Source organism: Lupinus angustifolius, chromosome LG18 (genome assembly GCF_001865875.1).
Source record: "Lupinus angustifolius cultivar Tanjil chromosome LG18, LupAngTanjil_v1.0, whole genome shotgun sequence".
NCBI lineage: Eukaryota > Viridiplantae > Streptophyta > Magnoliopsida > Fabales > Fabaceae > Lupinus > Lupinus angustifolius.
The window spans coordinates 13,604,805-13,632,107 of NC_032026.1; the positions used below are offsets into that span (position 1 = coordinate 13,604,805).

The following is a 27,303-nucleotide window of genomic DNA, read 5'->3' on the forward strand; positions in this document are numbered from 1 at the left end:
AATGGAACATTGTTTATATAGTTTTTTGGTATAAAATAAAAAATAATGAGAGTAAAATATGGAACTATAAATTACACCTTGAATAGTTAGTTATTTTATGTTTTTGCTTTATAAGTAGTATAGATATAGATATATTTACCTTGTTAATTATTACTTAGGTTATTATCATCTTATTATTTCTATTTTTTTTATCTATATAATAAATTATTTTTAACTAACTCATGAGTTTCACAATTTTTTTTACCATTGATAAACTTTTAAAGTAAACAACTTCTCTTTTAAGTTTTTGTTGAGAGAAGAAAATAAAGAAAAAAATATGAGTAAAGATAAAGTGAGGAAATAGATAATAAATTTTAAGAGTTATTTTTTATACATTAAAAAAGTAGGGTATAATTGATATAAGAGAAAAATAAAAGAAAATATATATGATGTTTTATTGTATAGATGATAATATTCCTATGATATCATATTTTCTATTTTTATATGATTGTTATAACTTAGCTAAAGTAGGGTATAATTATTTTTTCACAAATTCAAACTCTCCCTTAAAACTTTCTTTATGATACACCCTCCATAATTTTTTGTCACTTCTCTTGTCAACCAAAAGTGAAGAAAAATGGAAATTTTCTCTTAGTTTTCTTCTTTTATGTTCTTTATTCTTAAAATCACTCAACCAAATAATGGGTTAAGCCCACTAAAACTTGCTATCAACAACCATTCCAAGCCCGTATGAGGTCTCAAAATCCAACTCATATTAAATTAATCAGTCAAATTTCCTTTTAAATTAAATAAAGTCTTGACACACCTTACTTGCCAAATTTTAAATATGACCTAACTTTAGAGAAAAAGCACCATTAATTTAATAATTATTAATACCAGCAATTTTAATTTTTTATATCTCTTAAAAATATTTTCTTCTTCTTATCTTTAACATCATTTTGGAAGAAAAAAATAAGGGAGAAAAGGGGAAAAAATGGAAGATAGCAAGAATTAAAACAGAATAGCCCAATTTGGACAAAAAATAACATTTTGACATTTGATTTATTATTCTTTTACTAATCATACAAAAAAATAAAATAAAAAAAATTAAATTGAATTCCATGGTTGGTGAAGCACCAAAATCACAACTCTTTCTTTCTGTCTAGAGCTTGAATTCATCATCATATTTTCAAATTTCAAAACCTTCTTTTTCTCCTTTCAAATTCAATAGCTTCGAAGTTCACTTTCTCAGCTCTATTTTCCCTTCATCTTCTGAAACACCCACATGTGAATTCGTACACCAAAATCTACAAAACCATGTCCCTTCTCAGCAGATTCTTCTATAAGAGACCCCCAAATGGGTTACTCGAATTCATCGACAGAGTCTATGGTAAAAATCTCATCTTTTTCAATTTTTATTTTCATGGTTTTTGCATTTTCTCCTTATTAAAGTTACATGCTTTCTCGCAGTTTTTGATTCTTGCTTCTGCACTGAAGTATTACCTGAAGGAATGTACCAACTCTACCTTCATGAAATCATCATTGAGTTGCATGAAGAGTTTCCAGAATCTTCTTTTCTCGCCTTCAATTTTAACGAAGGCGAGAAAAGAAGCCAATTCGCTGAAATTTTAGCTGAGTTCGATGTAACCGTGATGGAATATCCGAAACAGTACGAGGGTGTTCCAATTTTGCCCCTGTCTCTGGTTCAGCATTTTCTTAGGGTTTGTGAGAGCTGGCTTTCACGTGGGCACCCTCAAAATATGATTTTGTTCCATTGTGAGAGAGGGGGTTGGCCCCTTTTGGCGTTTTTGCTTTCAAGTTTATTAATTTTCAAAAGGGTTCATAGTGGTGAACGTAAAACCCTTGATATGGTTCATAGAGAGGCGCCAAAGGGTTTGTTAAAATTGTTGTCACCTTTTAACCCTTTGCCTTCTCAGCTTCGTTATCTTCAGTATGTGGCTAGACGGAACATCACACCAGAGTGGCCGCCGCCGGAGCGTGCTTTGTCGCTGGATTGTGTCATTCTAAGAGCAATTCCTAGTTTTGATGCGCAGAATGGGTGTAGACCCATGGTTAGGATTTTTGGTAGGAATTTGCATAGTAAAGGTGGGCTGAAAACTCATATGATCTATTCCATGCTCAATAAAAAGAAGTCGTTGAAGCATTACCGTCAGGTTCATGGGGTTACTCTAGCTGCATTTTGTGTTTGGTTTAGTTTGTAGTGTTAATTCATATGCTGGCAAAATAGGTTGATTTGTCCTCTATCTTTATTTGTTTTCTTTTAGTCCTTTTAAGTTTAATTGTTTAACTGAAAATAACTTAAAAGGGCTAAAACAAAAAGGATACAGGACCAAGTTGGAAAAAAAAAATCAGGATAGAGGACGGATCAACTTATTTTGCCTTTATATGCTTATTGATTGTTGGTGGAAAGTAACATGTTGTTTTTTCAATCCCAGGCTGACTGTGATGTGATTAAGATTGACATTCAATGTTTTGTGCAAGGAGATGTGGTGTTGGAGTGTGTCCATATGGATTTGGATCTAGAGCGAGAAGTGATGATGTTTCGTGTAATGTTCAACACAGCATTTATTCGCTCCAACATATTGATGTTGAATGCTGAAAACTTGGACATTCTGTGGGATTCGAAGGAGCGGTATCCAAAAGGCTTCCGGGCTGAGGTGAATGCATATTTTAGCATTGTATAGAAAAGTTGAACTTCGAACATATGTGATGGTTGTGATGTTTTCTTAGTAAAGTGTCTTTTCTAGTTGTTCTGATTATGTAAAACTTCAAAATTTAGGTTTTGTTTGGGGATGTTGAAAGCATAAGTCCTACAAGGGCTCCAACAGCCATATTAAACGGCGAGGAGAAAGGTGGATTGCCACTTGAAGCATTTTCAATGGTTCAAGAACTTTTTAATGGTGCAGAATGGGATGAAAGCGGTGATGCTGCCGCCTGGCTGCTTCATCAGCTTAATGTCTTAAATGATGTCAAAGAGTTTTCGAAGTTGCAAGGCAAAGGAAGTTGGTATTCATCACCTACTGACTCTGACGATGAAAATAATGAGTCAAGCACTGCTGATAGTTCAGATGATACGTTTGATGTTATTTCGAAGACTTCATCTTCTTCTTCTTCTGATCCTTCAAAATTATTGACATCTGAGATATCTGATTCAGCCCATTTAGCTTTTGATAGGGATGGTGTTAATCATGGAAGTCTCACCTCAAGAACACTTGATCAGTCATTGACTGATAATGTTTCATCACCTCATTATGCTCCTAGTAAAGAATATTCTCTTCGTTCATTTCCACCATCACCTTCACCAATTCCTGCTACTCAATCTCACCTTTCATCACCGCCACAAGCACCACCGCCTCCGCCTCCACCTCCACCATTCTCTAATAAGGAGCTTTCTCTAACCTTGTCTAATAATGCACCACCTCCTCCTCCTCCACCACCACCACCTCCTCCACCATTGTCAAACGGAGTCAATTTACTTTCTTCCCCACTACCTCCACCTCCACCACCTTTTCCTCATTCATCAACTACTAACAACAAAACCTTACCACCACCGCCTCTACTATCGATGGGTCACAATATTAGCAAGGCTTCTAAAATGCCTCCACCTCTGCCACCCTCTCCTCTAGGACGTAACATTAATAATGCTACTATCCCGACTCCACCCCCACCCCCTCCAAGACCTACGCAGCCAGGTTCAGCTCCCCCACCCCCACCTCCACCACCTCCTTCTATAAGTCGTATTGCCAACAATGCTCCTACTCCACCCCCACCTCCTCCAAGACCAGTGCAACCAGGTTCAGCTCCACCACCCCCACCTCCGCCACCTCCTTCTATAAGTTGTATTGCAAACAGTGCTCCTACTCCACCGCCACCTCCTCCAAGACCTATACAACATGGTTCAGCTCCACCACCCCCACCTCCGCCACCTCCTTCTATAAGTCGTATTGCCAACAGTGCTCCTACTCCACCGCCACCTCCTCCAAGACCTATGCAACAAGGTTCAGCGCCGCCACCCCCACCTCCGCCACCTCCTTCTGTAAGTCGTATTGCCAACAGTGCTCCTCCTCCACCCCCACCTCCTCCAAGACCTGTAAGCACAAGTTCGACCTCTCCTCCCCCCTCAGGATCTAGACAAACTGGGTCTGTCCCACCCCCTCCACTCCAACCTCCTCCAAGACCTGTAAGCACAGGTTCAGCCCTTCCCCATGGAGCTAGACAAACAGGGTCAGCTCCACCGCCTGCGCCCCCACCTCCCCCAGGATCTCGACAAACAAGTTCAGCCCCACCACCTCCACCTCCACCTCCTCCAGGTATAAGAATTGGTTCAGCTCCACCACCTCCACCTCCTCCAGGTATAAGAACTGGTTCAGCTCCACCACCTCCACCTCCAGCCCCTACAGGACCTAATCGAATGGGTTCAGCTCCACCACCACCTCCACCACCAGCACCAAGGCCTCCAGGTGCTCCTCCTCCACCACCTGGTCGTGGTGCAATGCCAGTGCCACCACCTCCACCTGCAGGAAGGGCCCCTGGTGTGCCACCACCAGGCAAAACTTCTTTAGCACCTACAAATGTTGGAAAAGGTCGTGGTATTGGTGGGACTGCTGTTGCTCCTAAAAGAACTTTGTTAAAGCCCCTGCACTGGGTGAAAGTTGCTCGAGCAGCAAAAGGGAGTCTATGGGCAGATTCACAGAAACAAGATGATGAATCAAGGTACTGCATACTGAATTTTCTACAGATAGCATATTTGAATTTCCAAGGAATCATATTCTAATCACTGGAAATTGTCATATTAAGGATCTTTTTATTGATGTTCACATTATACACTGGTTGTGGATCCTTTTGATTAATTTGCTGTATCCTTTGCCCCTCTCCTTCTGATTATTTTTGTTAGGGCCCCTGATATAGATATATCGGAACTTGAGAGCCTGTTTTCAGCAGTATCTATTTCTGATGCGAGCAGTACTAAAGGTGGAGGTCGACGTGGTACGAACATCAACAAACCTGTGAAAGTACAATTGGTAAGCTACTCCTGTTGGCATAAATTATTTGGAGACCTATTTCTGAAGAGCTGGTATGCATGGTTAACATATGCTAAAATGCTAATTAGGAATCACTATGGTATTAAAATGAAAATCAAGAGATAATAAGCGTCAAAACTGTAGTCTCTCATAGTTCTGTTTGTTCCTGCTAATTAAGGATAAGACAAAAAAGGAAATTGATTGCTAAAACGATTTATATTGAGTTGATATGCAATCTTCTGTGAAACAAATATTCGAAATTGCAGTTTGCCTGGTTTTTCATATATTGTACCTCAGGGTATAGTTATGTTCTGTCTAAACCTAATTAAGCGCAGTTGCTGCAACATTCTCTTGTTTTTGTCTGCTTCATTGTATCTGATTAATAGAAGAAATGTAGAACTAATATACCGACATTCCTTTTTTTCACTGTCAGGTTGACTTACGTAGAGCATATAATTGTGAAATTATGCTCTCTAAAATCAAAATTCCTTTGCAAGATATGCTTGTAAGTTTTCCTATCCTTGTGTTCACTATACTTGGGAACTTCTTGTGAACTCAACGAAATTACCTGTTCTTTTAAGTTTCACATTCTGTGTAGCTACAAATGTGTAATTGATGCTCCTAATTTTAATTTAGTTATTATTCTTTTTTATTTGCTTACTTCAGGAGTCACTCTCAATGTCCTTCTATATACTTCTCTTATTTTCCCTTGCAGATTCTTGTATAAAACTATAAATAAAATGTTTCTTAAAGTTACTAAGTTCTCATAAATTATATCTTAATTCTAGTTTTATTTTTCTATCAAGACTTGTTACAAACCTATGTTGTGATGTCCAGTTTCACCCTTAGTTGATTAGACTGGATGTGTGTAAGAGATTAACTGATACATAGTTATGGCATTGAGTGAAGTTAATGATCCTTCAGTGGCGTTCGGTATTTTATTGGATTGGAGGATTTTGTCAACCTGCCCCCATTTTATTCGATGAAAACTATTGTAATAAGCTCTTTCTAGGTAAAAGTTTTACCTGTACTGGAATATTCGTGATGTCGGTTTATTTTAGATGGCATTAGTTTTTATGTTTGCTACTGATATTTCATTTTTGTGGGTTTTTTCTTTGCTTTTAGAATGCAGTTCTGGCACTGGATTCTTCTGTTCTGGATATTGATCAGGTTGAGAATCTGATCAAATTCTGTCCCACAAAGGAAGAGATGGAGATGTTGAAGGTACTCCATTTCCTCCCTGTGCAGGATTGGTAATTCAGTTAATTGTATTTTGGTTTTGGTGTTTTAGACCTCAAGCCTTTTATACTTGGTTCCAGGCCAAAATCACAAGTCATGTCATTGTATATTTGTTTAGATGAAGTTTTCATCATTGCACCATTAAGTGCGATTTATTTTGTTAGGAAGTACATAGAGCATATTTCCTGTGGTCTTTACTTCAATTTATTTTGTTACGAGTTAAAGCATCAATGTTAATATTACTGTATTGTGTTGGCTTGTTCCATTTTGGTCAATAGAATCTGACAGCCATAATGGAAGTTTTTTTAAATATTAATAATACTGCCTCAAATTTAATCTAAATGGATTCTGAAACGTGTATGACATGCTGCCTTTTTTAGAAGGAAGAGGGAATTGTCTTTTATTTTTTGCTGACTAAAATTATCTGCTTTCAGAATTATACAGGGAACAAGGAAATGCTTGGGAAATGTGAACAGGTTCTCTCGTAAAACTCTTCAGTGAATGAATCCTTGCAAATTCCAGTTGTTGTTATTGATCAAATTTTTATTTTGCAATCTTTATCAGTTTTTTATGGAGCTAATGAAGGTTCCACGGGTAGAAGCCAAGCTAAGGGTGTTTGCTTTCAAAACCACATTTTCTTCTCAGGTATGCTACTTGGGTTATGGTTACCTGTATATGATTTTGCATTCTATTGTTCTTAATAAGATTTCATGTTTAAAGGCTTGGTCTTCTTGTTTGTTCAGGTGAATGATTTAAGGGTAAATTTGAATACAATCAATGATGCAACCAGAGAGGTACTATTCTAGTGGCCCTTAGTTAACAAACATAAAGGCATTACCGGGCTGCATTTTTATGTGATTGTTAATACATACAGGTGAAAGAATCTGTAAAATTGCGTCAAATAATGCAGACTATTCTTACTCTGGGCAATGCCTTGAATCAGGGAACAGCACGGGGTATTTTTTTGTTAACTCTAATCCTACTTGGCTCTGTTTAATTTGAGATGGACTTTTCTCTCTGTTTCACCTCAACTTTTTTGACAAAATGAGAAATTTTCTGCCATGCTGTTTTGATTATACTTTCTCTGTTGTTCATTGCAGGATCAGCAGTAGGATTCAAATTGGATAGCCTTCTTAAATTATCTGATACTCGTGCAAGAAATAATAAAATGACGTTAATGCATTATCTGTGTAAGGTAGATATGTCAAAATTTTCAAATAATAGTTTGCATTATACTATTGTGGTACTGTTTATTGCATCTTTAAGATAGTTGTGCTCTTCTCTATCTCTATGTAAATATACTCATATATGAGATTATGTGAAGGAAAGAAGTTCCATCTTCTTTATGAAAAAGAGTTATCTCTGTAACTTTTGATGTTAAGATTACTATGTTCTTTTGCTGGTTATTTTTCCAGGCTTATATAGGTTGGAATTTAACTTGTCGACTTTATAATCTGAAACTCATTTTTTACTTGGCTACATGTATCTCTCACTTGAACATTCACTTCTTGATAGGATTGTAGTTTGTACAAGGCATAGCCCCCCAGGATAAAAATAATTGTTAGGTGGAGCCAGGTTGCTCTGGTTTTGCTATGATTTTTTATTGCCATGACGTTACTGGTTCAAATTCTGGAAACAACCTCTCCTCTTGCGGGGGTAAGGTTACGTGCATCTACCATCCCCAGACCCCACTAAGTGGTAGCCTCATGCACTGGGCCACATTATTTTTCCATCATCATTATATTCATCTATAGAAACATGCTTGGGAGTTTAGACACTAATTATTTAATAGCTTTATTAAAAAATTGTTTTTTTTAATTTGACAATATTAAAATAGTAACTTCAATTTTACTTTTTAATGCTCTTTGTGGTTGAACTTTAGGAGTAGTTTACCCATCTTGTTTTCCGTTGATGCTGTTTTTCATATGATGTCTTACACAGTTTTATTCTTGTCCCACTAGCTTCTCGCTGAGAAAATGGTAGAGTTGGTAGATTTTGACAAGGATCTTGTCCATTTGGAAGCCGCTTCTAGGGTATCCCTTTTTGTAACTAGTGAATTTCTTTTTTTTTTCTTTGTTGATGATAGATGTATTTCAAATGATATTGTGCAAGGTTAATTGTTTATGAATTTGAATCCTTTATGCCCGATATCTAGATCCAACTAAAAGCATTGGCAGAAGAAATGCAAGCTGTGAGTAGAGGTTTAGAGAAAGTTGTGCAAGAACTCACTATTTCTGAAAATGATGGTGCTATATCTACAGGATTCCGTACGGTAAGGAAAGATACACTTATACTTTTCTAAACTAAAGATTTTTCTTCGTTGCTATAGAAAACACGAATGCTTGCCTCATTGAACACAATAACGACAGCTTCAAAATGTACATGTATTATTACCTTTTTAATCTATTCCTCAACATCGCCACTCCAAGCCCCCCATCACACAAATGTATCTATAAAAGATAAAGTAGCCGCAGCAAGAACTCTAGCTTGACTCCAATTCATTTTATGAGATGACTATAGAAAATCACGACGTGTACGTTTAAGGCCCAAATACAAAATTAAGATGTTTCCTTCGATTTCGTTGATGCATAATCATAATATGGAAATTAATGCTCTGATCTTTAGCATTAGATTGTAATATGGTAAAAAACTGCTAGCCTTCATGCACCCATCTAACTTTTTCATGACTTATTAGATGCATGGCCCTATGGGGAAAACCTTGAATTGATTAATAAGAGAATTGATTTGATATGCTCATGATTTTCTTAGCATAAAACTTTTGTTGGCTACATGTATGATGTTTTTCTTGCTCAGGTACTGAAGAATTTTCTTAATATTGCGGAAGCTGATGTAAGGTCACTTATATCATTGTATGCCGAAGTGGTGAGTCCTGTTATAGTTCTTTCCCCCTCCTCTTTTTTTCCTTTCGAGGTGGTGTTCTAGGCTTAGAAACTAAGCAGGAGATTGCCTACTCAGAGGAAAGTCTGATGAACCATCCAGATAATAGTTAGAACTTAGAACTATGTTAATAGACAATTCTGCCAACTGCTACTTATTTCTTGTTTTTGGTCTTAATACTTTCTCTTCCAGGGAAGAAATGCAGATTCTTTGTCCCAGTACTTTGGGGAGGATCCAGCTAGGTGCCCCTTTGAACAAGGTCTGACATTTTCTATATGTATAATATACACAAACATGCACAAGGACTGTGATTTTGTAACTCCTTTTATACTTGGAAGGATTTTTTGTAATAATTCTTTTGTTGTTTGGCTTTAAGAAACTCAAGATCTTCCATTGCTTAAGCAGTGCAATATGTCAGGGGAAGAGGAACTCTTGATTGCCTCTCTATCTCCTCCGTTGTGAAATCAGTAAAAGATGAGAAGAAATAAATGAGTCATGTTCTTACCATCTGCTTCGCAAGAGCAGATAATAGGTTATAAGGGTTATAATAACTTTTCTTGATGAAATGTTTCTTGGTTTTTCAATCATTAAAATGCTTCTATATCTTAGGCTATGTAACAGGGCTACATATGATGTGTGTTATTTTGCCTTTCTTTTCATTCTGAAGTTTATTTTCCGGTGAACTTTTCATTCAAAACTTCCTTTCTTCTCTCATTCTACATGTGTTATATGATCTCTGTTTTGCAGGCTTTTAAAGAATCAAAAACTATGTAATTCCTCAATTATGTTGACAAGATATTTACTGAACTTTAAGAAATTAGAATAATCATCTATAAGTAGGGACCATAAAATCTTTCACACATTATAGCAGACTTTTGCTTGGGTTCTTTTTTGTGAAGTATTGTGTTATTGTCAATGCTAAATGCCCATCAAGTCAGTAGTTCTTTTTCCATGATTATGCTGATCTTGAAGTTGTGTTCTTGTTGCAGTGACTCAAATCCTTGTTGTCTTTGTCAAGATGTTCAAGAAGTCAAGAGAAGAGAATGAGAGGCTGGCAGATGCTGAAAAAAAGAGATTAGAGAGAGAAGCCATGAAGGAAAAGACAGCGAATAACACGAATCCGAAGAAGACGGCATTCGATAGAAATGCTAAAACAAGCTAGAGGAATGATTACTTTCATTCCAACCACACTACCTCTTACATTTTGGACTAATCTCAACACAATTCATGCATGTCTACCTTGTAAGACATTGCAGGATATTTTGCAAATAATCAGTCAGTTCCTTCTAGTTGGATCAATGTTCATCTCCCCTTATTATTTTATAGGAGAAATACATTAACATGCTGGTGGTCTTTTGTAATTATGTACCACGAGGCATGGAAAAAAAATCATGTTGTTCCTCTGGAAAAATAGAGGCTGTATATAAAATTTTCCCAATCAAATTTGCTTATACTTATTGAATATAGTACTTCTCAATCTGTACATCTAGCTCATGGTATGTTTTTGTAGTTCAAAGGCCTCTACTTTGGATATTATAGCCTATTTTTTGCATGTATGATAAGACATGGATAGGCAATGATTATTTTTTTTGGGTGCTACTTATGATATCTCTTCACCTTATAAGTAAGGAAATAATTCTTTTCGGGGTGTGTGACTGATTTCCGACAAATAGTGTTGGTAGGTGAATCCCTTATGGTCTTTGATTGGCAATAATTTTTATTGGTGAAGAAAGGTGTCAAACAACATTCCGCATAAGCCTCATAAATGGGGTGTCTTATTTCCTTTAAAAAGAAGCTTGTACCAGAGATCCTTAATTTGATGGGGTTTCTTTAATTGAAAACTTGATAAATGAGCATATTTAAGGAAGATTTTATTGTAGATATATTTAAATATCTATTCATGTTAGGAGATAAATTATATTCTCAATCATTAAAATTATGATATATATCCTACTTTTTTTAGTTTAGAAATATTTTTATAGAAAATAATTAAATATAATATATGTTATAATTTTAGAGGTTAAGTGAAATAACTTATTCCTTTCTTTACTTTCATATTTATTAGTCACTAGTTTGATGGAAAATATGGATATTGAAGAGGTAAATTTGGAAGGGGAAAATGCTCATATTGGACTCCACGCCAAGTAAAACACCAACAAGATTCTGTCTAATATACAATAATGTTATTTAAAGAATTTTAAGTCTTATTTATAAAAGAATTATTTGGAGAGTATGTTCCTCTATATTGTAGATGTTAGGACTCAAACCAATAGAAAAAACGTGAATTGTGCAATTTTGGTTAAGGTTCATGTAATCCATTGCTACCTTGAGCACAACAAGTAGGAAAGACAATGGGACATGGCCAACATTGTGGGTAATACTTACTCGCCTATGAGCAAGTATTCATAAATATATACATTAGCCTTTAACAAGTAAAAATTAATTTAAAAAAAATGTTATGCCAAACAATTAAAGATAAATTAATAACGTGTTAGTCTAGTCCCAAATAACTGAAAGGTAAGAGTTCGATTTCTGGAAATAGTCACGTAAGTCGAAAGATATTAGTTCCTTACCAAAAAGGGTAAAGTATATCCTCGGTAATACAAAAAAAAGACTAATTCCAGAAAATAAAAAAAGGAATACTAAAATTAATTTGCCTCGAATAAATTCCATGGCACCATATTTCATAAGCAAACAAACCACAATTCATGAATGCATAGGTTGTTAGGAATCCACTAAGCATATTATCGTAAATTATGAAAAAAGAATAAAATGAGGGAAAAAGAATAAAATAAAAGAGCAATCCTAATTTGTAAAACTTATACATATGCAAATTGTAGAGAAAGTTCTCCACATGCATGTGTAAGGGCATTTTATGTGTAAAGTTGTCGACGTGAATGTGCCAGAGACCAAAAGTTATAGTTTTGACTTGAACAACACGTAAACCTAACCAACTTGGGCCCCAAGAAATACCAAACTCCGATTTAATATAAATCATTAAATGATTAATCATTCCTTCTATGAGGTAAGCTGGTCTAGTACGCAGATCTCAAATAAAATTAAGAGTGTCAAATTTATACAGGGTTTATGTAAAGGTTTATATATAGATACCATATTATTTATTATTCATTTATATTACTTTTTAATATGAATAATTAAAGATGATTAAATTTCAACTGTAGATGATATATTACTTTTGTATAAAATTCATGCATCATCATTGCATACATTTTTTTCTATTTTTCTGTAAAATTAATTTCAAGATAAGATAATATAAGGCTTTTTTCCGATTTTAAATGATATAATGATATATTATTATTACTAAATTATTAATATAAACTGTATCTTAAGTCTTAACACAAATTGAAGATGAAAAAATATTGCATCATTTGAAAAGGCATCCAAACACGATTGATTAGAATGAAAATGGATTATGCATAGATATTGTTTTACCTAAAATTTAGGAATTCAATTTTAAAATTGTTACTTTGAGAGGAATTTACGTAACCATTCTCTAGTCTTGAGATATAGATATCAATCATGCAAAATTAATACATTGAATAGAAGGAAAATACAAGTGCAATAATACATATAAATATAATGATGCATATTTGTACGCTATGCATCAATGTTATTTTTCAGCCCTCTCACGCAACAATAAAAACTACAACATTTGGAGGAATGAATATCACCAAGAATAAATTTCTGATTATTGACAAAGGGTTGATCTAGTAGTGTAAGATCACACTGGATCTCAAAGTCAAATGTTCGATTTGAGTAACAATTGTTGAGAGAGGCAGCCACGAACATTAAAATAGATTAGTTACTTATCCAAAAAGGTGAATAATAGTGCCAACAAAATTAATGGTTGTAATATGTCACCCACTTATTTTATTGAAACACAACAGTTGAACAGATTATATTAGCAAGTTTTACTATTAACTAATAACCAATGACTCCTTATATGAATGAAAAGGTAAAATGTTTACAAAGAAAGTGACTAATTATATAAATGAAAAGACATAATTGAATAAAAATATCTCATTCCAATTTCATGGGAATAATTTTAGAGGGACATTGTTCTAGAAAATTCATGCCAGCCACAACCTCCATATTAATGTAGGCATTGCCAACTAACAACGTAATAACATTATCAACCTTTCATTTAATTATATACATATACATATATATATGTATATAAATGTATGTGTATATATAAACCTTTCTTAAACCCTTTTTTCCATACCAAACAAAAACTATAACTTTCTTGAGAAACAAGCTTTCTGGTGACAATGATGATGTTGATAAGCCGTGGCGGTGGTTCTGATATGTTGGTGGCGGGTACCCGTTTCTTTATGGCTCGCACTGCGGCGAAGGGTTTAGGTTCATGGGGTCATAGTGTTAGAGCCTCTGCAGTTCATGGTGTTAGTGTTGTAAGGAACGGAAGCACTTTAGCTATGTCAGAGAAAGAGAATAAGAGCGAGGTTGAAAGTGGTGTTGCTGGTGGGAACAAAGAGGAGAAGAAGGTTATTAGTTACTGGGGTGTTCAACCCTCTAAGGTTACAAAACCTGATGGCACAGAATGGAAGTGGAGTTGTTTCAGGGTATAGTATCTTTTCTGTATTCATATATTTACATTATTATCACCTTCACCAGTTTGGTTGATTGATGAGAAAGTATTCATATATTTTCTGTCCAAAACTGGCATGCTTATTTTTCATTGTGTTATATGCATCATGTTTCTGCAATTTTCTCTTTTCTTTTTAATTTTGTTTTGGGTAATGGGTATTGATGTATTTGTGTTAATAATGTTTTGATGTGCAGCCATGGGAGGCATACAAAGCAGACATTTCCATTGATCTGCAGAAGCATCATGAGCCTGTGACTTTTCTGGACAAGATGGCTTATTGGACTGTTAAGGTTCTAAGATACCCCACTGATATCTTTTTCCAGGTTGGGTTTCATTCAAATCTTTTAGTTTACTTTAATTTTTGGGATTTTTATGTTTTAGTTTACCATATAGTCAAATCATCCATGATGAATAATGTCTATAGTATGGTTTGGTACTTTGGTTAGCACATGAAATATGATCAAATGCTTTATAAATTCCTTCTGTGATTCACCACAAGATGGTGCTTGCAGGATTGTTTTTTAATTGCTTTTTTTCTTCCTATCCTTACTACAGTACAATATTATGTGCTAAAGATTGAAGAAACTTTCTTAGGTGATTTGGAATAATAAAAACATAATCAAAATATAAGAGATATATAGTAATTAGTAATGAGTAATGACTCTTTTGTGGTACACACTCACTACTCTATAACAGAATATGTTAGGAATTCTCCAAAATAAAACGATTGTCATGTTAATTATCAATAAACCTAACCTTTTTTTTCCATATAAACTGTTCTACATGATGGATTTGCTCAAATCCTTTGATTCTTAATGCTTACACTTACACATGCTTTTTTGTTCTTAGAGTTATTTAGAAGTGAGAACATCAACAATCAAGAAAAATCTTCAAATATCTGTTTAGCATCCCCTTAAAAATGAAATTTAATTGAACTTTATATATGAAATGTGCATCCCTACATTTAACATGCACCCCTGGATGGATTTTGTATTATATAAACATAAACCATGTTCAATGTTTTTCTCATCATATGTTGTATGCAAATGTAACAGAGAAGATATGGATGCCGAGCAATGATGCTTGAGACTGTAGCAGCTGTTCCTGGCATGGTTGGAGGCATGCTACTCCACTGCAAATCTTTGCGGCGATTCGAGCACAGTGGAGGCTGGATCAAAGCACTGCTAGAAGAAGCGGAGAACGAGCGAATGCACCTAATGACGTTCATGGAAGTAGCCAAGCCAAAGTGGTACGAGCGTGCTCTAGTCATAACTGTTCAAGGAGTCTTCTTCAATGCATATTTCTTGGGTTATTTGATCTCACCTAAGTTTGCTCACCGAATGGTTGGGTACCTTGAGGAGGAAGCAATACATTCCTACACCGAATTCCTCAAGGAACTTGACAAGGGAACCATAGAAAATGTGCCAGCTCCAGCCATTGCTATTGATTATTGGCAGCTGCCACCAAACTCAACTTTGAGGGATGTTGTCATTGTTGTAAGAGCCGATGAAGCGCACCACCGCGATGTTAATCATTTTGCATCGGTAAGCTTACATACCCATTTAGATTTTGTTGAATAAAAGTTTAGGGAAAGGGTACTTATAGAAATCTTAATCCTAATGAAAAACATGGTAACAAGATTGAGATGTTTATATGATATTATTACTATGATATTCAAGAATTCTGATGGTATTGTAATGCAATGAACTGCAGGACATACATTATCAAGGACGAGAACTAAGAGATGCTGCTGCTCCAATTGGTTATCACTAGAGTCCAATTATTTTGGCCTGTATTGGTGTTGGAGTGTGAAAATTTAAGACACATTCTGAAGATATTTGGCTAATAGAGTGAATAAAATTGTTAGTGACAATGTTGTGGTATTTTGGTTATGTCTAACAATGTCAATGTAAATACTGCAATCTTACTCCTCATTTGTTTCAAAGTCATATTGCAATCTTTGTAATTCTATTGTATTCTGTTGAGGGTGCAGGTTGAGTTATAAGATATCTCAATAGACATGCATGATATTCTTTACTTTATTATTCATTTTGGTCATATCTTGTGTTATTTTCAAGTGGAATTGGATTTCACTTTTTGGAGATAACTGAGCAGAAATAATAGGGTAAATTTGAAACTACTTGTATTGGAACTCATGGGACGAGAGATCAAGGGTCGTTTTGTTGGATAAGCAAATGCAAAGGTTACAGAGGAGTGATTATATATTCCCTCTGAAACTCCATGTATCCATTAAGGAGGAAGAAAATGGTGAAATTTAAGGAGCAAAAACCAAGCAGAATGGATCAAACTGTAATGTGTATGAGTTCCCACGAAATTTTCGGAATGAGGTGGCAATACAAGTAATAATAATGCATACTCCGTTGGAAGTTGAAAATGGCGTCCAGAAAAAAGTGGGTTCATGGGATTATAATGAGGTGCTCTTACTGGTGCCTTCCAGCATTTCTGTTTTCATAAAGAGCTTAATGTTGCCAGGTGCCACTATACTTGTTCTTTTCCCCTTTTCCATGTTTTTCTTCCTAGTTGCTGCAGGATTTGTTTAATACATGATATAACCATTGCTTACTTTATGCTGGGAAGTTTTACTCCTCACATTATCAATTGTTTTTGATCAATTGTTTTTGAGATAAAACATTAATATGGTATCAGCCAAAACAAAAGTTTTATCCCATTGATGGGTTTATCCTCTCATTAATTTAACATCAAGCAAGATTTAGGTGATATTATCAGGTTATACAGCATTTAGACTAAAGTGCAATATTTTTCCATAGTCTGTTCCACTATTATTAAAATTACACATTGACCATATAAATGATCATGGAATTCTCACAACCTCGTACTGATGGGAAATTCTGAGAGGGGATTGCTTTGAAACAGGTCTGCCCTCGGACCAAAGCTCCAGGTTGACAGAGCCACTATCCCAGTGAACAAGACACTTGAATACCTCCGCAACATTAAATCGATTGACCAGGGCCAAGCCAAGACATTTATCAATGAGCCTCCACTCACCTGAGATGAAATTACAATAACAATTATCAAGAACTACTTTCTGTAAACACATCAAATGATTGACTCCGGAGTCATAAATAATATTGTCTTGAAAATGATTTTAGTTAACAAAAAGATAGCTTCTTACACAGACAATTGGCTTTTCAAAATGAAGTTGAAATTAACTTTTCTTTCTGTGGTGGGATGCCACCAACATTTCATAGCGGTGGTAATGAACAAGGCAAAGGATAAGATGGCCATTACCGTTAGGAATGAGGTTTCCTTCAAAGAATTGCTCCCTGCCATCAGGGAAGATTTCATGTGTAGATCCATCAACTGAAGTAAATGAGACAGAAGATTCTGCAGGGTGCAGAAGACTGAATGTTGGGTGAACTCTTAAGAAGACCAACCTGCAGCTCACATATGGGAGTGTAGTAGAAATGAGAGCATCTGAATAGGTAAGTGTCAAAACATTTCCAATTGACGAAATAACAGATTTTAAGGGTATATTAACAATTAGTGCCATGACAATGAAATAAAGATATTTAACTGTGTTCACCAGTGTCTCAACTTTCCACTGTAATCCCCATGCGCAATATACTAAACATTAGAATAAATGGGACAAACTCCACCTCAAAAGCTTGCTTATGAGGAGAAGGTTTCTTAAGTCATTATAAAAGGTTCTTTACTGATATATCAACTGTGCAGGACTTCAAATATTTGACACACACCCATCACATCCGAGACTGGACATCTTGGGCATGAAGTTAGTAGGATTTATAATAGTTGTACCTAGTTCCACCCCAAGAGGGAAGAAGGGAATGGGAAATGGTCGGAGAGCACTTCCGGGAGTTTGAACATGGACACTCATGCTCTATGTCCCGTAGCTTAACCAACTGAGTTCACTCTAGGGGATGTTCATAAAGAACATATAAACGACATAGTCCTATATAATTTTGAGGATACAAGGAAAGCTTCAGATAAAACCTTGAGAATCCTCCAGAACCAGCTCCAACATTGCGGGCTATTATGCTAGAGTCTATCTGGATGACATTGGCAGCATTCTTTGGTAAATAGATCTGCCTTTGAAGAACCAATCCTCCACCAATATTACACTCTAATACCACAGATTCCTCCTCTCCTGCATGCTCAAGTTTTCGACTGCAATAAAAGAAATTGCCAATAAAGACGTGTTGATTACCGAAAGGAAAGGGGGTGGGGTAGGGCAGATATCAAAGTGGCCTTTGGTGCCTTGTCAAAAATAGTCTCCTCAATGAAGACATGCACTGCAAGGGAAACTTACTCAAGGACAGTGTACTCCTCAGCACACCCAGAAAAAAGGTATTCTGTACCACCGTACTCCTTATACCCACCAACTTCAATCCTACTATGGAGCCACTGTGTTCCTGAAAGCAGATTGTTGATATCATGAACAATATAATGCATGCTATATAAAAAATATAAGTTTTTTCATCCACGTGGCACATGGAAAGACTACCCTTTTCTGAAAACAATATGGATGTAACGGAAACCACAAAGAAGATACATGTCACACAGAGTAAATGGAGGAGGTGGCCTAGTGGCCGAAGCTCTTAGTGAGATTTGGGGAGGGTAGATAGAGAAAAGTAAAAGGAATTCAATTTTTGCCATAATAGTTTCACACAGACTATATAACAAACAAGTTCCTTCTAGCTGAGAAAAGAAAGAAACTTTCTAAATTCTTAACTGTGTAATGGTGCAAATAACATGAATTTATTTATAAAAAATTGCAACATCAGAAAGTGAATTCCAAGCTACTTGTACATTTCCAAACATTGAAAAGAAAATCATGAAAAGAAAATCATAAAAAGAAAAACTAAAATAAATAGCTAATGGACAATCAATTTTACCTGAAGGAATGTGCATCATGGAGATGATTCTACCCCCAATCCAGGGAACAACTTTAAGAACCCACTCACCATTTTTCAGTTCAATGGGAGTTCTTGAAAGCTCTGCTCCCTTGGGTCCAGAAACCTCTTCTACATCGGGAATTTGAATTGTGCTTTCTACAAAAACATTCAGGAGAAAATAGCACACCTTGATATAGAATTGGCAATATAAGGATACTATTTTTTTGGGTAGAAAAAATTATATTAGGAAGAGAAGATGACAAAGAAAGAGTAGTCAGTCTCACAAACAAAAAAATTGCATCATATTCCTGGTATTATACTTGCCAGAGTTCACAAAGAGGATACTTGCATACATGTTTTGGAATGTAATATGCAGAATACTATCAGTGCTTAGCCTCCACTCTGTTCATGGAGGGGGGATGGGAGGACTACGAAACTGTGTGGCCCAGTGCACGTCCCACTAGTGGGATATGAGGACTAAGAAACTATAGCACTAAAATAGTAAGGTGACTATCTGAAGTCCAAAGTCCAAACCAAGAATTATTTTCAAAAGTTGTCACATTATATTTTATTGAAGAGATAAACAAAATAGTAAACATAATATTACAGGATAAAATACAGAAACAGCAGAGAAAAGGATGGACGAGAATATAGAAATTTTGGAATAGTATAAGCATAAACACCATATAAGAAAACAATTATAAACCAACCAATTAGAAGATTTCAACAAACACATACCCAGGCGTTCCTTGTACTGTTTCTCACTAGCAGATACCAACTTCGACACCTCCTCTTCTGATGGCAAAATTATTTGCAGAACTTCTCCATCCATTCCCCATGTATCTAGCTGTTACAAAACCTAACTTCATAAATATCAAGACCAAGTGCCCAGAAAAAGATAAACTAATGAATAGATCAAGCACAATCTATATATTCTTAACAAGAAATCACTTACCATTGCACCCCCACCTAGCAATAATTGAATGTGAAGGCGGCGCTTAGGTCTTTCCCATGATCCTTCAGTTTTGTGTACACTCACAGCGACAGCTGATGATTGGAGTTCAGCCACATAATGAGTTAATAAATAATTGCCTTCAGTAAATTCATATCCATCACCATCATCCTCAAATAGAAAACCTTCAGCTTTCCCTGTCAAAGATTAGATCTTATAATTAGAGCCTCTAAACGGAAGATGCTAATATAGAGTTTACCTTATTGAAATGTCTGTGCAAGGATGCCTAGAGAAAATTGAATTCAAGGACTTACTGTGTTCATCTAAAGCCACAAGAAGTGTCAAGTCATCTGATGGATTAGCTTCTCCAACATGCTGAAGAGGAAGGCCCACAGGAATAATTGAACCACCTTTCAAGTATAAAGCTGGCAAATCCTGAGATGCCCCAAACAGAATGAAAAATATAGAAGAAATTAAAATATCTGTTTCTTAAAAGGATAAAAATAAAGAACATTACTACTAAAATAAATGCGAACAAAATGAGAAAAAAAAAATTACCGGATGTGTGTCACCAAAATCAAAACTCAACCATATCCCCTTAGGCCAAGTACATTCCAGCTTATCCAACCCCTGACTGCATACCGTGCTAATCAATATAAAAAGAGCATGCTAAATCAGCATAATTTTACAGCAAGTTGTGGTATACAGCTTTCCATCAAATTGCAAGTACAACTAAACATGAGAGCCGTGGTCCAAAAAACATCACCAAATACAAAAGTCTGATGAATAAGATAAACCATTACTTTCCATTTTTAATGTATGCATCTATAATGCAAAATGGACAATATCTCATAAGGTGGAATCAACTTAAATGGAAAAACCCACATGTGCATGCACACTCATGAAAATAGTAGAAACCAGTGGTAAATGTCAATAAACAGTTTCAATACGAAGATAAGCTTGACTGTATTTAGCATTTACTTAACTTTGTTTCTCTTGCACTACATAGCATCCTTTCTGCTCGTGAAGGAAAAATAAGGATAAACATTGTGGTTGCAGAGGGGATTCACCATGACAATCAAGAATTTTGTTTTCCAGTGAAAAGATAGAGGGATGTAATTTTTTCCCAACACTTCTCCTTTCTTAATGACTAGACATTTAATTAAGTTTGCTGCTGTCAACATAGAAGCATCAGGAAAATCATCCTATTTCCAGCACAGGCATCTCTTAATAATATAGTAGTGTCACTTATATTGACAATAGACTAGAGTAAGGAAGTAGAAGAACCTTGCATAGACTAAAACTGGGCCAAGCAAAAAGGAGTTTTCAAGTTTCCTAAGGCTAGGATCTCCTGGATCTGCAAAAGCAAGAATGAAAATCCTTGATGCAGATGAAGAAAGCACAAACATCTTTAACAAACTAATGGCATTAGAATTAGTCAACAGATCAAGAACTTACCAGCGAAGAACGTAGGGGTTGCCACTGGAATGCCCCTTGTATGAGCAAAATAAAATAGTGTGTAGATAAGGGGGATAAGATGGTAGCGCCTCTTCAATGCTAGTCGGCAAACTTCTTCACACTAACAATTAAAGCTGAAATTAGTGATGAATTTGAACTGAAATTACGTAGCACCATTATGCTAAGTGAGGGAAAGTATAACTATAACAACTGTAGGCACCACTCAGGGGGCAGTTTTGCCAACCTATATGCACCATAAAACATCAAAGCATGAAACGGATGATATTATTTATTTATTTTATTCATTAACTCAAAATTTTAAACTTGATGCCAAGTTAATGGTGAAGCTCTATCTACAGCCTTCATACATTTTTGCTCCACATTATACAATGACAAGCAAGTTCAACTTAGAATTTTGATAATGTCCAACATACGACAAAAACACAAGAATTGTTGATGTTATATAAGCCAAGGATGGACCAACCTCTTCTCCAAATGACCAAGGTTCATGGTCGTTGGTGCCCGCTTCAGAATGCCCTCGGCAAAAGGGAAATAAGGAACCTACACCCATCCACCTTCCAAAAAGCCTAGGTGTGGCATTTCCAGAAAATCCACCAATATCAGGACCTGAAAGTGGCTGGCCACTGAGCCCCTGAACATAAAGAATTAAAATAATGAAGGCATACATAAAATATATTGAACCTGAATAGTTATGTTTTAAACTTAGGAACACCCTATTGGATTATAAATAAACAACAACATCCGAATTCTTCTGGAACTTAACAAAGTATTAAAACATTTTGGGGGGGAAGGCTACGTCCAAGCTGAGGGTAGAATTTTGTTTACAAAAAAAAGGAAGGTATGTTGCTCTCACTGTCAACCAGAAACTTAGAAAAGATCAAATACAAATTTCATCACAAAGAATAGAGCACAACCACAACCCAAACAAACATTAGAAAGGATAGTCCATGACAATATCTAATGTAGCCTATTAAACTGCTACTTCCAATCAACTTGTCATCTTATGAGAGTACAATAGTGTACCACCACTAGAAGGTATCATTTATCCTTTAGGAAACTAATGTTTCTAAAAACTAATTGACACAACAACTTTTATCCATGTATCCAGTATACTTACTACCTGGAAAATGAACTAAAAAATGTACACAATACAAATGCCATAAGAAAGGGAGTTACGGAGACTTAAACCAACCTTCACAGCTAACTGCAGAGCTAAATGAGACTAAACCAACATAAAATGCCAATGTGGCTCAAGAGAAGTAGCACCCATTCTCCTAAGATTCTTACCAGCTGAAGTACCATGGAGATACTCATATGAAGATGCTCCCAGGTTGAAATGTTATCTCCAGTCCAAGTTGCAGCATACCTTTGGCTGCCAACAAATCCAGCTCTGGTGAGGACAAATGGACGCTTCTTTTTATTAGCCAGTATCATGCCTTCATAGGTTGATCTTGCCATCAGTAAACCATATACCTGTAATGAATCACAGTAATCAATAGAAGTTCAGAGCACACTACAATATCTGCAAAGGCATCAAAACAAGTACATATTGATAACTAACATCAGAATGAAGATGCGGGACAGTACATATTTTTGGTCGCTAATGCAGGACAGCATCCTAATTATATATAATCAAATTGCATCCCCCTCATGAGGTTTTCCCACAAGTTTATTGTGAAAGTACAAGTGACTCCAAAATTATGATAAATGATAGAGAATATTACATTATGATAGAAAGAATGGTTCTGACAACCACCAAGCTCACTATCGCCCCTGTGAACATTGCTTTCAGGCATTGTTTTTGTCAAAATCTGGAAAAGAAAAGTGTGAACATATTGGAAATGGTACACAACAAGAGTCACAAATCATAAAATATGGATCAGATCTCAGTTCTTGCTTAAGAAAACAAATCAATGAGATCAGAATTACCTTAAAGACAGATGGTTCATTCATATCATTCCATATACCATCAACACCATTGGAAATGAAATCTTTGACTAAATTTGCCCACCATACACGAGCTTTTGACTGTGTATAGTCAGGGAAGACACAAGACCCAGGCCATACGTCCCCTGTGAACGAATAGATGTACAATGCATCACAAATAACAGAAAGAAGAAGGCATTACATGCAGAAGTAATAATGTACAAAGAAAATTTACCAATGAAGGGTGTTCCATCTGCCTTTTGGACCCAAATGTCATTCTTAGAACCAGTATCATATGCAAAATAACCCTCTTCCTGCTTGATTCCAGGGTCCAGCATCCAAATAGCTTTAAAACCATTATCATGGAGGTCTTTTACTAAAGACTTGGGATCCCGAAAATGCTCCTAAAGCATATCACAATAAACTTAAAATGGACTTATTAAAAATGGTCAACCCAAAACTTAACTACGCATTTCCATATTACTAGTGTATAGTGCCAAAATAACCTTATACATCTACGCAAAACATCCTTTTAGTATATGAACCACTGACTACATGTACTATTCACTAAATCAATTGACGTGTGTTTGAAGATCTTATGCAAAAATCAAAAGTACAACGCTATAAATAATTATTGGATTTTTATATGGGGGAAGAAATACCTTGTCAAAGGTAAAGCAGCGAAAACCATCCATGTAATCGATATCCATCCATATCACATCACAAGGTATGCGCTTCTCCCGGAATGTTCTTGCAACCTTCAAATTTTAATGTTAACAAGTCAGGAAAATATGGTATATACACATTTCAAGAAGTGACAAACAACTGAGAGTTGGATTATACAAAACTACAGCCATGTTAGCTATGCAGAATTCCTGAATTCTTAGGTATTTTGAATTTCAGTGTGTGAACATATAAGATATCTGGTATTTCAGAATTTACGAAACACATGTTTAGTATGAGAGTGTAATATTGTTAAAGATTCCCAGACATCACTTGAGAATTTGAGAGGCAGACTAAGAGGAGCACCAAAGTACCTCCAGAACTCTCTGATCGGATAAATAGCTCCAACGGCATTGTTGATAGCCTAAAGACCATTTTGGGGGCATAAACACAGTTCCTGATAAAAAAAAATCTTTAAGGAAGTATCTCTGTTCACCAAAATAAATTTATTGATGACACTGGAAACTGTTTTACAGAATCCCGTTTATGCTGTAATATGACTTGGATTTAATTATAAAAAAGGTCTTGTCTTGAATATCTTTAACAAAAATTGAAATGAAGCAACTCAAACGCAGAAGATAATAGTACACTAAGCCACACACTGCATGCTTTCTTGATTTGAAGATCTTTAGACATGGATTTTATGTGCTCCCAGTTTAATAAAGCATACTTTACATATTACAAAGCTATATGCATATATGACTCCTTTCACTTGGTTCAATTATAGGTTGTAGGCTCTTCTACTTATATGAATTAGTCTCTAGTCTCGATAAGCTATAAAAATACTTCAGTTTTTTCGAACAAAAGTTTTCATAAAGTCTTCTTATGTCAAGTCCCTCAGCAAGGATGAAGTGATGATCGTATTTGAAGCGGTATTATTTAAAATAGAACTTCTTTAGAAAATTACCAATCGCTTTTGATAGAGATATCAAGACTTTCATGGGTGAAGAAAAGGGACCAAATGTAATGACAGGATATGAGGATGGAGCAACGAACTGTATCACTGACTCTTTCCTCAGATCAATCTGCTTATGATCAGAATAAGTGACCATCAAACAGATTAATATAAAAGCATGAATGTCTCTTCAAGATTAACGTCAAGGAATGAAACAAGGTCAAATGTTACATCACCTCACAGCGCCTTGTAGTGTCAGCAAGGATTCCAATTGCCTCACCATTTGGAAGAACAGCTAACACCCATGGATGTGATTGGTACAAGGATGTAGTTTCTGGACCATAAGCAAAGGCATCTGTGTTCCATGTGAAAACCTGCAAATGAAATTTAACTAGTAGCACATGGATAGCAACTAAATCTTTTCAAAACACAGAAAATAAGACTTACTCTTTTGCCCGTCCTCTCGAGCTGTCCACTAGCTTCTCCAGTTCCGTAGAAGGAGGTGCCTATAGGCAGCTGGTTGAGAAACGAATTCAATCAATTGAAGGCCAAGAAAATGGTATAAGAAAAAGGTTCTTGCTAACAAATGCCCTTAGAGATAAAGAAAACTAAATACATCACTAAATGTAAGTTGCAGCACTGTGTTTATGTAACTACTATTTCAATTTGTTTGGTAGAGTTGTGGGACATAAAGTGTGAGCCCCGAGGCTCAAACCCGGGGAAGAGCTCCCCCAACCCTTCCCTTTAAAAAATTAAAAAATGTTTGCCCATTAAAAAACTAAATACATGACTTTGTGATATATTAAAATTTCCCACTGAAAACTTGTTTTGACAGTTGACAATTGACATTGGTTAGCATGAAAAAAAAGCAAATTAGACCAAGAAAACAATCAAAAGATCTAATGACAGAAACTAATAAAGTAACTGACCTCAAGTTTGACAACCTGCTGTTCTAGAAGACACTGAAAAGTAGGGGTATATGAAGGAACCTTGTCATTAGTGATAGGAGTATCTCTGTCCTTGCTATTTACAAAAGAAATACTTGGATATGCTGCATGTCTGTCATTTACAGAACAGTCAAATCTGAAGACTCCATCTTCCAAAATAGGCTCAAAAATCATATTCCCGGAACTGACATCGCCGCCACTAGTAACCGACTTTCCTTCATAGTTAACCATACTAGATATAAGCCTTTTTCTGCAGGCCAGAAATGGAACAAAGTGACAGCTATGTAAGTGTTCAACTCAGTTGTTGTCAAATATAATGGAAATAACCTCAGTACAGTGTTATGAAATTTAGAAGAAGAACCAGTTATCTCTCTATGACTCTATCAAATCTGAGTACAAAAAATCAACATTGATAAATAAGTTAATCTAAAACAGAATTTAAATTCTGATCACCGATTAAACATGCAAGAACTAAAACAGAATTTAACATTGATAAATAAGCTACTGCTACTCCAAAATCCACAACCTAAACTCCGATCACCGATTAAACATGCAAGTACTAAAAAAAGTATCGAAGATAACGGTTGCAATTTTGAGTTAAAAATTTCAGTAAAATTTGGTAAAATCAAATATAAGGCTAGCATGAAGGACTTGTCGCATGCACTTTCATTAGCATAATGAAGGTTTTCATGAAATAATAAAGAGGAAAAGGTTAGAAGGAACCTGATGAGAAACGAAAATGGAGAAGAAGAGAATGGTGATGCTGCCACTGCACTATTATAGATTCTTTTATAGTTGTTTTTTGTCTTTTGGCGCTATATTAACACTGTGCATGATTCAATCCATGAATTACTTGCTGTTATGGTTTGGTTATTTTTTAGAGAGAATTTAATATGGTAAATTGTTCTATTCTAAATATATGAAGATGGCACATTTGTTTATTGGGGAGGATGAATTACTTGGTCTATTAGCAGTGGAATATATTACCCATGCATGTCCTTGGTTTTTGAATTCAACACTAACTTAGAAAATTCTCTAGAAAGTTAATGAACAAGGTTAAAATTGAACACAATAACTAAGAGTCTAAGATAAAGGGTCAAAGTCCAAAGACAAATAAACTATACTCAAAAAAATTTACATGGATAGTGTAGTCAAATTACACTATCATATATTTAGTATATGTTTTGAAATAATTATAGAAATGGTGTAATTTTTATGGATCTAGTGAATGAGGTCCACGACTTTGGTGAAGTTGTAAACAGGGAATACGACACCCCTACAGTCTCGTGCCTCAAAGGCACGACTTTCTTACAGCATGTCAGAGTTGATATAAGTGGTGGACGTGAGACACAACTTTCATGGCAATATCGTGGACAAAGGACACGAGATCCAAGTCGTGTATACGATCCACGATATTCGAACAACATATATACACCTTTCACTCCGACTCAAACCATACTGAAGGAAGAAAATGTAAGAAAAATATTTAAAGTAATTCGTAATTGAAGAAGTGTTATTACACAAGGTAACTAAAAATATTTTATATTTTTTAGTTTATTTACTTGTATTAATTTTATTTAATGTTACTCTAATGTAGATCGTAATTATTAAAGATATTGTTAGTGATTTTATTGATGAGGAAGACATTGAGCTATGTGTTGATGATGATGATGTTCACATTAACACTAGTGAATCGGA

The 27,303-nt window shown here is 35.5% G+C and overlaps 3 protein-coding genes across 3 annotated transcripts; 2 read left to right on the forward strand and 1 right to left on the reverse strand.

Moving 5' to 3' along the window:
- On the forward strand, window positions 1,099–10,625 carry LOC109333182 (formin-like protein 14). The gene is made up of 17 exons (XM_019568510.1): window positions 1,099–1,369; window positions 1,450–2,153; window positions 2,436–2,657; window positions 2,780–4,713; window positions 4,895–5,021; window positions 5,455–5,526; window positions 6,147–6,245; window positions 6,695–6,736; window positions 6,825–6,905; window positions 7,004–7,054; window positions 7,135–7,216; window positions 7,361–7,455; window positions 8,222–8,293; window positions 8,416–8,532; window positions 9,075–9,143; window positions 9,351–9,417; window positions 10,148–10,625. Exons 1-17 carry the CDS (start codon window positions 1,297–1,299, stop codon window positions 10,318–10,320), a joined length of 4,080 nt encoding a protein of 1,359 aa, XP_019424055.1. The 5' UTR covers window positions 1,099–1,296; the 3' UTR covers window positions 10,321–10,625.
- On the forward strand, window positions 13,377–15,831 carry LOC109332312 (ubiquinol oxidase 1, mitochondrial-like). Its single transcript, XM_019567256.1, has 4 exons — window positions 13,377–13,762; window positions 13,983–14,111; window positions 14,844–15,332; window positions 15,502–15,831. Exons 1-4 carry the CDS (start codon window positions 13,451–13,453, stop codon window positions 15,559–15,561), a joined length of 990 nt encoding a protein of 329 aa, XP_019422801.1. The 5' UTR covers window positions 13,377–13,450; the 3' UTR covers window positions 15,562–15,831.
- LOC109333422 (alpha-glucosidase 2-like) lies at window positions 16,460–26,442 on the reverse strand. Its single transcript, XM_019568903.1, has 23 exons — window positions 26,329–26,442; window positions 25,588–25,855; window positions 25,106–25,174; window positions 24,895–25,032; window positions 24,671–24,788; window positions 24,078–24,160; window positions 23,703–23,798; window positions 23,276–23,444; window positions 23,044–23,186; window positions 22,839–22,925; window positions 22,402–22,587; window positions 21,578–21,745; window positions 21,094–21,214; window positions 20,923–20,992; window positions 20,194–20,281; window positions 19,950–20,070; window positions 19,639–19,832; window positions 19,422–19,530; window positions 18,684–18,839; window positions 18,098–18,200; window positions 17,782–17,955; window positions 17,059–17,204; window positions 16,460–16,815 (listed from the first exon to the last, which is right to left on the reverse strand). The coding sequence occupies exons 2-23, from the start codon at window positions 25,834–25,836 to the stop codon at window positions 16,622–16,624; spliced, it is 2,982 nt and encodes a 993-aa protein (XP_019424448.1). The 5' UTR covers window positions 25,837–25,855; window positions 26,329–26,442; the 3' UTR covers window positions 16,460–16,621.